General features: G+C 38.7%; 1 protein-coding gene across 1 annotated transcript in view; it reads left to right on the top strand.

The window, feature by feature from the left end:
* Positions 1-10,458, top strand: part of LOC119651358 (phosphatidylinositide phosphatase SAC2) — a 40,294-nt gene extending 29,836 nt beyond the window's left edge. Inside the window, exons 12-13 of the mRNA XM_038054922.1 lie at positions 6,603-7,510; positions 7,585-10,458. Of these exons, the coding sequence (XP_037910850.1) occupies positions 6,603-7,510; positions 7,585-7,701 (1,025 nt within the window). The 3' untranslated portion in view covers positions 7,702-10,458. The remainder of the gene's footprint in view (positions 1-6,602; positions 7,511-7,584) is intronic.
* Positions 10,459-13,586: the final 3,128 nt, after the last annotated feature.

Consider the following 13,586-nt stretch of genomic DNA (forward strand, 5'->3'; position numbering starts at 1 on the left):
AAGAAGGTTTCAAACAGTATTCGAAACAGTTCTTCAAATAATTAAGTTGGAAACATTTTTTTTAACAATTGAAAAAACCTACAAATTTTCCAAAGTTACAACTGATTTCCTATAGTAATTACAGGGATGTTTTTTATGGAGACTAGAACGAAGAATTTATGTTAAATAGAAAAATGTAAAGCATAATTAGAGATTTTAGCGTTGAATACTGAAATTACTGTAAGCAGTATGGTCGTAACCAGTCGTTAAATGAAAACAGAATTAAAAAGATGGCGCAGTGCTTTCTAAAGTACAATGTAAAGTCCCTACGCAGCTTTGGATTGCAGATTGGTATTCGAATATTATCTGTAGTGGTAGTGAAAATGCGAAAATGAGGATGATCTAAGTAGTTCGCATAGTGCCCTGCATGCTCAATCGCAGTAGGTGAAAGTTAACAAAAGTAAGCCGAATATCTCTTTCAACGTTGTCAGTTGTAAATTTACAATAGGCCGGGGATAGTAAGTTCGGTCTAGACGAAACCAACTTTTTTTCTCAGGTAATTGGAAAATCCTTGCCGTGAATCTAAGTGTAATTATGCGGTGTTTCCAACGACTTGTTAGCACTGATGAAGGGAACAAGTGGTTCCCGAAATATCGGTATTTGCAAGAATAAACATCTACACCAGCGAAAAAGAAACAACAAATTTTTTTATTATTTCAAATCTTGCCGTGAAGTAAATGGTGAAGTCATAAAGAAAAACTATGAAACGACAGAGATTAGCCAAATCAAATCTAGCGGCTAATGAAAAAAAAGCTAGAGTGGCATAGAACGCCAAAGATTATATCGCATTGAACAATTTTTCATCAAAATTCAAGCATATTTTGCTCGTATTTATTTTAAATGATCGTTTCGATAATTTTTTTGTAACTGTAGAACGGAAATGTAAACCAAATGATTTTCACAGGTCTTTTTTCAAGGTAGCTTAACGCCATTGAGCTTGATAAACTGTCCTCATAAAACTCAGTCATTCAATCATATATATCATTAAAGAAGGCGTTGTCGTGGTGGTTCTCTTCATCTTGATCAATTCTGGTTTTTTACCTTAAAGCATTACCTGTCGAGGCCCAGATAACAGGTTTTCGGCCGTTGGTGCAGCTTAATTCATATTGGATCACACACATGATACCCACTTTTTCGCCCGTTATTATTATTTTTTTTTTAGAAACGGCGGAGAGTGATCTAATGACAATTCACTTAGTCGTGATTCATGTTTTTAGTAATACCAAGATCAAAAGGGCCAGCAATTTGATTATTTGTAGATCCAAAGTGCAAATGATTCTTTGGTTAAAACCGTCCACTACTCCTTGCGTTTTACAATCTACCACAGCTTTAAAGAAATACAAACTAAATCTGGGTTTATTACAAACTGCAGATATAGGCATCATTTCCCTTCTAGAGTCATACGTTGTTTGATCAGTATTCTGGTAGGTTCAGGTGCTTTGCTGCTAGGATGCATAGTACTGAAAAGGTGGTATACTGGTATGTTGAATATTCGATATTGTTTTACGCTTTTCACATTCCAGCAACTACTTCTGATCGTGTTCATTCGCAAAATAGAAAAATTTGTATTAATTGCGTTTAACTATGTATCATTTCTTCGACCATGATTTGAAATGCCGTTATAAATTAAGTAGTGAGTAGTTTTTGAATTAACTTTTTTCTTTCCTCGCAGTTCACTGACACAAATAAAAATTTCCGGAAACAACACATTGTTGTAGGCATGCTTTTTCTTCATTTGAATTCTCAACATTTAACACATTGTACTAGACCCTTTCTTTTACGAGGCTATTCGACGGAGAAAACCAATGGAATACACTTTTAATCGCGGATATGGTCTATTTGATATGTCCCGGTTGTCACTTGGACATTCCATCCACCTACATCGGATCAGTGTTTTACATTCAGTTCATTTGAATTTGAACCTACTTTTGCACTCAAAGTACTTCATAGGAAAATATATTACATGAAGAACAAAGAGCGTCAAATGCAGCACAAAAGGCAAAACTGAAAGTCACTTATTCAAAAATGGGAACCAATGAATATTTGCATCTTTTTAATACCAACGTTGAACAATAGTTTCTTCTTTATGTAAATAGCAAAACCGCCTTGTTCTTAAATTGCAACAATATGCCATGATTGACTTAGGATTCATGTTTGTTTTCATACAAAAGATGGGACAAGGAACTCAATTCCGAACAAAGCCACAGCGGGTTTAGATCGTCGCTCTGATAGCTTCCTCGTCTGAAAACGTCTCCCCTGATAATCAATTGTAGAGATGTTTCGCTTTTGTTGGACAGATTGCTAGAGCTACTGTATCGATTATAATCCTGGGCCCTTTTGCGGATCCTTTTTGTTTGCCCGATAAAAATTTATGAACATGAAGATGTTTTGAGATACACAGAACTGGATCTGTAAATAGTGAGAAGATAAGTGATTGGTCGACATTTGGAAAGGCAAGAAACGCCCTGTTCCTTTGAAAGAGATAAGTTTTCCTCTGAAGCAAATGGTTGAAATAAGTTTGGATCAACAATCATCTATTTAAAATGGTCTTGAACAGCTTTATTCAAAAGTTGTGTGTCTTGTCAACATCTGATGCCTTCCAATTGCTTCTTCAATGTCATTTTCGATTATATCAACCATGGCGATTTCGAGGAAGACCCCGCCTTTGAAATTGCATTGTTGAGTTAGTGAGATTTTTTTGAAATACTCTTTGGTTTTTTATGAACAAAGTGTTGTCTATTCTTATCTTCGATGCCAGCTTGGTGGTGGATTCCCAAAATGTACTTTTCGACTCTTTTGCTAAGTCGAAACGCCCAGAACAGTAAAGTCCTTCAGCGCATATCTATTCCAGGATTTTGTAGTCACTTTGAACCTCTGATGTAGTGATCTCTCAAGCCAAATGACCATCAGAAATCAACGGTAACAATAATGCTTTTGGTTGCCGAAGTAAATTTTAATTTTTTTGAATCTTTGGTGCACTCGTTACGAAGTGAAAACTTGTCAAAGGTTCATTGTGAATTGGGCCAGTATCTCTCCCTCCCCCACCCCCGTTACGACGCTTCTTCTGGCTTTAATTGAATATTCCATAAATGAGCTCAAGTGAAATTACATGGAAAATTTGTTTGCTAGTTGAAGGGGAAACGGCACGGTAAAAAATTTCTCATTTTGGACCGGAATCTCGTGGTCAAAATCTTCTTTGACCGCGGTTACCAGGTTATTAGGGCACACTCACAATATTCTGACATCGGTTTCAGGCAGATTGGACAGAATATAACAGCACAGTGGTAGGACTACCACTACACTTCCAGCATCTAACTTTGTTTTATTTCGGACTGCCCAGGCTATAGCGGTAACAGCGGAATTTAAGCTCAAGTTAGAGAAAGTGAGCATCCTGGAGCACCTGATACAAGGGCTAAGTAAAATATTCTGGGACTTTATATAAAATTAATTTATTAATTAAAAATTAAAAACGTACATTATCTTCAAAGTATTCATTCACTAGTCCACTGCCGCTTTCACTACAGGAAAACGTGTTGGATGGCTGCTTCCGGAATGTTCTTCAGCGCTTTCTTTCTAATGGCGTCAATCATCGTTAAATCTTTTTCCATTCATGGATCCGTTAATTTTTGGGGACAGAAAGAAATTTGCTAGAGCCAAATCTAGTAGGGACACTACGGAATGACTGTTAACCCATTTTTCGTGTAAAAATCGTGAATGAGTGATAGGTCGTTGTGCAGGACTCAATCTGCGCTTGCTTACATTTCTGCGCTTTTTCACTTCACGCAAATGTCCCAAGAGGTGGAAATCTTCCTTGTCCCCAGTCACTTGATGCATGAGGTGTTTTCTCATTAGAATTTCTCGGCATGAACCAAATAAAATATTTAATTTCTCTCTGAATTAATAGTGGTTACTATCAATAAACATGAAATTTCCCCACCATAGATAGTTTTATGAATATTTCACTTAGAAAATCGTTAACTTGGCCTTTACAACACCTTTTTCGTTGACATGGAAACGTCCAGTGAGCATATCAGCAATGATTATAGATGTATGTGCAGTAAAAGAGGCGCAATGAACTAGAAGAGGGATCATCTGGCTGTTTGATTTCATTAATTCGGTGGGATCCTTGCTCAATATTAGATTTTATTACGTGGCCCATACAAATATCGAACTATTTGCCAGAAAATATTATTTAATCCTTGCTCACCATTCACAGAGTTTCTAGCACGTAATAAATCGTAATAATCACGATCGCGATCCGCTTGATCTTTGCTAGATATATAAGTCTCGTAATTTTTACTGGCAAGGATCGCATCTTAAGAAAGGGCGGAAATTCCATTATTAAATGGGATGAGTGAACAATTTGTATGTTTGTTGTTCATTCCCTTGTGGAATGTTAGTTCTCTTTTCGTTTTTCGCCTATATTTTCAATAAGACTGTGCTTCGGTTTCAATCTTAGAACGCTTAATGCTGTAGAAATGATAACCTTACAACATAGAGATGCGATACAAGACCTTAATAGGTAATGTGCGAAAAGTGATATTACACCTTTCATTACCCTTGTCGTATATATGATGTTATATCACCAACGTGGACCCCCGCAGCCGATATTTCCAAATATTACTTATTACTAAAAGGCATTTATTACAATACATGTGTCCGGATAGCTTAGTGGCTAGGCTGTCGCAGTGCGGCTCAAGTCTCACTGGTGGCAGAGGAATTTGTATTGTGACTGGATATCGTATACCAGTCGACTCATCTGTGAATGAGAACCTAAGTCAAATCAGGGTAATAACTACAGACAAGCACAATGTTATTCACATTGGTTTCCACAATGTACCGTGGTCCTTATCCAATTGAATTGTCGCGCCAACGATTATTATTCTTATTTACTACGTTTATAGCGTAGAATGTGTTGCAGTAGCTTTGAAGAAAGAAATGAATCCATGCAAAAGAAAATAACAAGATTCCTTTTACGATCTCATCCCCATATAGCGAAGAACAGGGAAGCATGATTTTTGCGAACAAGAATTACTTCATTTAGAAGTATATCCTTTTTTAAGGTTTTGTGTAAAACAAAACCCCCCCATACATGCAAAAGGGGGGTGTACATTTTTTTCACCAAATATAGTCATGTGGGGTATCAAATGAAAGGTGTCGATTAGTACTTTCCGACACCGGTCTTAGTTTTGACATTTGTTGGGAAGGTGAAGAGTGCGGGGGTTGGAAAGTAATCATTTCTTTAACGGATTCATTCTCAGACACTACCCAACCGAAAATCTGAAAAAAATTAGAAGTCTGCCTCTATATGGTGCCTTGGCTCCGAAATATCTTCCATACCGATATCTGTTTAAATAAAGTTAATAATAGTATATTACTACAACTTTTATTACTGGCTGTGCAAAACCCCCATAAGTTCATCTTAGCCCCACGAACTTTTGAAGTGATGTAGGCTATAATATAGATAATGATCCCCAAGATTAGTGGAAATCGCATTCTTACTAACAAAGTTATAATAAGTCAAAGTTGTCACTTCTTTGTAAATTTAAGACTATGAATGTCAATATCACCCGAAAGTGGATTCTCTCACATAATATATGCATACATTTCGTGCTACGTACTAATGGGACAAATGCACACTCAAATGTCTTTATATATGGAATATACAAAACCTTTCGTACATGAAGCGTCCAGCTTCCATTTTCTCGATTTGTTTACAATGAAACCATTCGATGCCAACAATTGTGTTAGCCATCTTTAAAAGATTGTTGACGAACGGTTCGTGAGGGTGTTGTACAGAAGGGCTCTTCAGATCCACGGTCTCCAGGGTCATGAGTAACTTTCTTTTGGAGTATAACAGCAAAGATTACATACTGTCGATCGTGTTACTACTAACAGCAAATGTGTAAATTTTTTCTGAACATAATTTTTACGTTGTGTATATGAAGCAATTAATGACACATACCTAATCCAAACAGAATAGAGTCCTTAGTTTTTGTTGAACAAGTGATTTGATTTTGTGTTTGTTCATTCACCGCACATCTCTCATTTCTGAGTCCTAATATCTCGTGTAAAAAGGAAAAAACGAAAAAAAGAAAAATAAAGAGTAACAATCCTAAGAAGAATTTATCAAAAATTCAAGTAACGAGTAAACACAAAGGACCCCCACTGTTCCGAGCCTGGCTAGCACAGAGGCATGCAAGCACGTGTCGACGGAACATTTCGATATCTGAGCATAATACTCCTCCAGTTCTTTTCTGGTCGATGTAATGCTGCGTAGAGTCTCTCTGCCATATTGAAAAATGTTTGGCTTGGATGCGGTTCTCTTCTTAGAAGTTATCCCAGGAAAATTAATTCTAAGAATATTTCCAAGTTTATTTTATGCAAGAACGTTGTTAATTATGCATCTAGGAATGTTTTAGAGTTATTTAAGCGATCAAAAAAATTTTCAAACAGATATAATTCCTTAAAGAGCAGTAAAGACCATATCCACGATTTTTATGTTTTTTGCTGCTTCGAGATTATTTGCTAAACCTAATTTTACGTTTTCTTTCTATTTTTAGAATCGCTCTCAGCGATCGTGGAATTCTTCCGAATTGCATTAGATACAGTTAGCAAAAAGGACGTCCAGTTTATCTGTGGGGGCATGTTGCAACGGCGCAAAAGTCGTACTCACTTATTAGATGTCCCTAAGGGAATTCCACGAAATCTTTCCGAGTCGCAACTAGTTCAAATGAGTTCAAAGGCGCTTTGTAATGTAGCTGGGCAATTTACGAAGCTCGGTCAGACTTTGAATCCCAACCGTAGCAGCCGGAGCAAGGCGTCACAAAGAGCAAGCAGTGCTAGTGCTTATCTCCAAAATACAAGCAAAATCGAGACAGGAATTGAAGCGGAGAAAGCTGTTTTCATTGTCGGTAGTAGTAAAACAAAATCATCAGCTTCTAGCTCTGACTCCGAGGATACGGAAAACAGTATCTATGAACCACAAAACTCCGAAATTGAATCTTCCAATATTTGTGCTGATAGCACGTTTCTTCCATCTGTTGGTATCGTAATGTCTTCGAGCAACGAACAATCAATTCCGAATCCAGTTAGCCAATTAGAGGACAAAGACAATGTAGCTAAGATGTCCGAGGATGTTCTAACGATGTCAATATCATCCGTGACGGATCATGTGACTTTACCGGCTGGCCTATTGGAAAATGCTGAACACATACATTCTCGTTGTCCCACCCCAGAAATACGTGTGGAATCTTCGCCACAACTAACAGATAACCTCGTTAGACAAGAATCCTCATCGGCCGGGGAAACCCGTACACCATCTCCACGAGATTTGAGTTTAAATTTGAGCGGTTCGCAAAGCGATAATGCTCTGAAACAATTGAAGAATCTGACGAGTCCGTTGTCGAAATTGGCAAAAGGAATGCAAAGCTTAGGAATGAATTTAGATCCCAGGAAGATTGCTACGAAGGTAATGGAGAACGTTTGAATTTCAGTGTAAACAATTTAATGCTTCGAATGTGATATTGTTTCGTTTCGTTTCAGTCGGGAATGGTGGCTCAGTCACCGCCACAGTTAGACGACAGTTCGCCATCAGAGCGTAATAAACTTCAAGAAATGTGGGATACCAGCAAATGTAAAACTAAACTCATAGCTTTGTAAAGATAATTATCATTTAGAACAATTTTCAGGCAATGGACAATAGCAGAAACTATTTTTAGCCACATTTGATTTTATAACATTTTTGTCTCCAGTATTAGTTCTTTTACTCAACAATTTGCTTATATTTAGGTATTATTTATTTTTTAATTTTGTTGACTTCATTCTGAGAATACCATTGTTTATCACATTTTCCTTGATTTAAATACTGTGATAAAGTAAATAAAAAATATATCCAATATTATTTGTCACATATTCCTTTGTTTACGAACTTAACCTTATTTTAAAATTTGCTATTTACTCAAATATTATTTTCCATGAGATTATTGTTAATCAGAATGATTAGATTCCGATCCTAAAATGTTGCAGCTAGCAGGAATTAGGCTTGAGCAAAATTAAATCTTTTTTGATGCTCATATATTCCAATTGTGAATACAACTGGTGTTGGTTTATTCAATTCGAAATCGAGTGCTACTCCACTGGTATCTAACCATGTATGTCCATTAACAGAGAAGATGAAGGAAGGGAGGAAATTGATAAAATAATATTAGGAAGTACTCTAGCTTGTCGCGTATCCGAAACTACTCCATGAAGTTACAAATGTATATAAATATTTAATTATTTATGAATCATACTAAAAATATGAAGATCTAACGCTAGGGAGGATTAGCATTAATAAAATGGCTTAATACACAATATAATAATATTTGGAGAAAACTATCCTGGATAGTGGTGATTGAATGCTGTACGCAGAACAGTTTTCTTATGATAACTTATGTTTTTTGCGTAGTATTGCGTAGCAGTAGACATTTATGATATACCATATTGCAAAGTTATTCATATATAATGAGTAAACAATTGTTGCTTAGCTCTAATAGTACAGTAGGAAGCATACATATGAATTTCATCTTAAATACTCCAGAAAGTTGTGAAAGATTTTAGAGTGATTAATTGGAATTGCTTGTTGAGGGTTTTTACTAGGTAGTGTTCATACTAAGGAACCAATTTCGCTTTCAATGGATTTCACATGTTAATTCGATCTGGGCTTTGAAGTGTGTTAGAGCACTTCATTCCAGACCGTAACGGTATACTTCAGTAGGAGGCAGTGTGGTTAGATTTGATTCGTATGCGACATATTCACGACACGATACCAATCCTCTTGCTGCGAGATTTGAACCGTGGCCTTCCGCTACGACAGCCTGAGCCATCCGGTCACATAGAGATTTGTATTGGATCCTTATATCTTCTGCCGTGGGGCGAAGTTAGCTCATAATAGCAAGATTTTCTCCTTTCTATACTTCTTCATTTTTCTCAATTTGCATTGTATGAATCCGATTATGGAATTCTTCGCATCACAATCCTTCTGGGATGCTAGCATTCTCCGTACCCAATTTATCAGTAGTAACATTTCACCTGAGACGGTCCTGAATGCGGAACATACTCTTAGGGCATGTGCTGTACACCGTACTTATTTTATGTGTGTTACATAACATGCAGTACCTTCTCTTAAACTGGGTGGCATAGAGTAAAATAGATCTGACCACCCTGGCTAGAAACAACCTAAAAGTATACCGTGGCCCTCCTGTATTCGGCAACCGAGGAATATATTAGGACTGGCAAAATGATTGGCTTGAACAACAACATGAGGAGACGTTTCCAACGGAATAGTTTTTGTAAGCTCGTCGTTGGTTGTGATCGGTTGTAATTTTGACCTTAGACAGGAAAAATGTTCATTGGTTTAAACATTTTATTCTCCTATCTTTAGTTTTCAGTTGACCAGCGCTATTTCATGTTATTATTTCCTGCTTTTTTTGTGCCAACGTTGTCACCATGTACTTTGTTTTGCATTCGCTAATTTACAATCCTAGATCTCGCGCCCCCCACTAAATAAAATGATACCTCTCGAATTAAAATCACGGATCACTTTTTCCAGGGTTGGATAAATGATAGGGCATGTCCTAGGTTGATGGTGAGAAATCTCGCTAGTGATCCTGTTACTTTTATGTAGCCTCGGACATTAGTTAATGTTAGTCTCGTCAGTCTTTTCAATTTAGCTGGGATACCGGCTCCTCTCATATCAGTATGGAGTCTCACCCCTGCAATGTTATAATAGGTGGTTTTGAATACGATGAAGGGATGGTGTAACCGATGGCCATATTTCGTGTTTTTCCATCGCTTGTCGCAGAGAGAAAATCTGATCTGTTACTAATTCGCCTGGAAAGAAGCCTATTTGGTATGGGTCGGTGCTGTTCTGGTTGTGTGGCGCTACCCTATCCAAACAAAACACCTTAAAGGTAGTACTGAGCTGCCAAGCTGCCATCTATAATCGCTGCGTTGCGTGATCTGCCTCGTTACCAGTCATCAGGCATTGATTCGCTGTCCCAAACTTTCACCATAAGTTGATTAACCGCTTGGTGTAGTTGCCTTGGCTCCATACATATTTAAATATTTCGGCTGTGATTTCATCGAATTCTGACAGCCTAAGATTCTTAAGGTGATGAATTATATAGCAAATTAACAACATTTATCGGTTGTCTTCAGTTGGTGGCATGTCCAACTTGACGATGTTTTGGTTCTTGAACGGTTCTTGAAAATACCCGCCTGATCCCTCCAATGTGGGAATCGATTTCCCGGATGGATCAGATTTCTTTCTTTGATTTGGCAGGATCATCATCATCAACGGCGCAACAATCGGTATCCGGTCTAGGCCTGCCTTAATAAGGAACTCTAGACATCCCGGTTTTGTGCCAATTCGATATCCCTGACTTACGCCAACGTTACATCTGAGGCAGGGTCTGCCTCGTCTTCTTTTTCTACCATAGATACTGCCCTTATAGACTTTTCGGGTGGGATCCTCCTCATCCATACGGATTAAGTGACCCGCTCACTGTAAACTATTGAAACGGATTTTATACACAACCGGGCGGTCATGGTATCGCTCATAGATTTCGTCATTGTGTTGGCTACGGAATCGCTAACTTGCATTCATTGTCGAACCATGCTTCACATCCAGGACCTCGGTTAACTGCAGTTGTTGCGACATATATTTCCGGCTATAACTGTTATGGCTAGCTTCGGTGTTCATTTTCACCTGATTGTCAGTGGGTATCCGGGATGGTTTTGCTAATCAATTCGAGTCTATATTGGCTCCCTATTAATTTGACGCTCTTTAAGACGCGTGGTCAATTTAGTTGGTTTTCCTATCTGCAGCCGCCACGTTGTGCACCTCTTTCCGTGCAAACGAGGTAGTTCTAATAACCATATCGTGTGATTCAGCTAGTTGGATACTGAAATCTATAAGTATGATTTCGAAATGATATGAGGTTTCGTTCCACTGCCTCGTAGAGCTTAACCTATTTCGGCTCTGCAGTTTCCTCCTTTAATGAGGCTTTTATTTCGAAATTTGCCCCGCAAACGTAGAGTAAATAGCCGTTCGCTTATTCTTTCAAAGCTGATAAGAGCTGGTTCCATTTTTTGGCTGACTAGACAACATTCTCCGACCATATGGTTTATTGGATTGCTGTTCTATGGTGTAGTGACTCTTCGCTAGCGCATCTCTTCTAACGCTGTGACATCAGTCTTACATTGGGACGGGGAATCGACTAGCTGTTTATTAATTCTTGTTCTGTATAGGGAGCGCACTTTCCATGAGAAAATTCGCAAATCATTTGTTCGTTTCTGTCGCCGGGTCCGTCGTTGTTAGATCAATCCAGTCCACGAAACAAGTAGTTTTTCATGTAAGGTTGCCAGCCCTGCTCAAGATACAACCTAGATGAATAGTTGGTACAATTTGTCCTATTTTTAGGCGCGGGAGGCTCGTATTCGTTCTTTTTCGTCTGCAGCTTATCCTTAAGGAAGAACACGCAATGATTACCACGTGGGGGTGGAGATAAGGTTTGGTAGTAGAGTTGTTGACGTGCGTTTGAGAAGGCGTTTGCCAGGTTTTATGCTCCGTTGTGCGTACCATACCATGTTTTCACACTGGGGCCTACGTTACCCTTTCACCTCTGAAGGCAGGATGCCCCTTCAAATTGAAGCGAAATCGCCTCGGCCACTAATCCATCCAAGTGGGGTGAACATTCGAGAAAATTAACTTTCAAATGAGTCGATTTTTTCGGAAAGCCATTCAAAGGTTACTACATATTTTCTTAGAAGCTTCCACCTAAGGTAGGCCGAAAATTTTTTAATGAGGTTGGCATCAGGTGATTTTGCAGGCTAATCTAGGGTGGCAATGCCATTTTTTCACTTACAGTCTATGCACAACCAACGGCCATCTTTGGGGTCATTATCCTAGTGAAGACTCTAATCCTGGTTTTTCGGAGTGAGTTGACACCTATAAGACGATAACAATTATCCCTCATCAATTTTAACCATTTTGGAAGTATTTAGGTTGACGGTAAATAAGTCCAAAGATGTATGATGATTGTATGCTTAACAGCGCGCTAGCCAAATGGCTTCGGTGATAAACACCAAGCACGTGGTACAGCTTCAGAACCCTCAGAAACTTGAATTCTCATTAGTGAGAATTCCCTGACCATTCCAACTGGTTTGATATTGTTTTTACCCAACCATAGATTTTACGCAAACTTGTACCGTGTATCACGTTGTGTAACATAAAGCCTAGTTCAAATTGGTTGGATGTTTGTGCTCTTTTCTCTTTTTATTAGAGGGTGAAGTCTATATAAGACGAAATTGTTTCGAATTTTTGTTCACTAAAACCTCCTTTAGTCTTTCGTTTGGGACCACCAGTTTAGCTAGGTTTCTTCCTGGCATTGTCATTATCATTTCTCAGCTGATGTTGGATGGATTTGATCAAGGAGTTGATCGCATTTCAGACCTCCTGGCATGAAAACAATTTTCCTCATCAGATTTATCGGTTTCTAGATCCATCTTTCCTTCATGAATCTCGCATAGTAAAGAATACACAGTCCTGGTTGTTACAGTGAGGTGAAGTGTTTAATTTATCGCGGTACTCGGAGTATCTTTTAAGGTCCCGTAAGAAACTACGTAAAATTATGATTAATCCTTCCATGTGTGTCTCCTTTTCATTTCTTTGTGGAGTAGAGGACATTTATGCAGTCTTTTTGACATATAGAAAGATTAACACAAACATTCATGTAGTCTGGGATTAGATAGCAAGGCTACCAGATTAAGGGGGTGGCGTACTGGGCATGACACGTTCAAACTATGATATAATGAAGGATCCTCGGTGAAAATTAAAATATAGAGTCCAAGAAAACGACCTAGATTAGCACCACGCGAAATAGGGAAAAACTCAATTAGGAATTCGTAATTGGTTCCTCCTTGGCGGCAGAGGTAGGGATTGGCGGACCTAAGTGGGACTGCACGCGAATGGAATTGCCTTCGAGTAACGGCGAGTTTTTAATTTTGTTTGTTTTTTTTTTAATTGTGGAGCACAATCTAGTGCCACGCGATGCAATTGCTCCGCCGGCTGTTACTCTAGGTGGTGGCCACCGAAGTTTGTTCGAAGGAGAGAGTATTTGGATTTCCCCCGGCTGTGCTGCCATTATGTGGCAAGGCTACATGGTCAGGAGGTACCTACGATTTTGCCTTCCCCTTCCTTGTTCGCCTCCACCATCACTCGATCCTTCAGGCCACCCTTGGGTCGTGGTTCGGAAATTTCAGTGCATTTGATATCGTTGGCAGTTGCCTCTATGAAGCGAATGAGTCTGCATAAGACATCATCATCCGCGGAGGGTGAAAGGACCTATTCGCGGTCATCGCTACCCCCTGATACCTCTGTCGTGGATTAGAGCATTGTAAGAAACTATCCCCCAGCTTGTGATCGCCCCTATAGGAGCGTCATCTGTAGCATCTTTTTTTCCTAGAATAATACTCCCCCATCGGAATAGGGTGTCGTGCAATGG

The sequence above is a fragment of the Hermetia illucens genome, chromosome 3 (assembly GCF_905115235.1).
Source record: "Hermetia illucens chromosome 3, iHerIll2.2.curated.20191125, whole genome shotgun sequence".
NCBI lineage: Eukaryota > Metazoa > Arthropoda > Insecta > Diptera > Stratiomyidae > Hermetia > Hermetia illucens.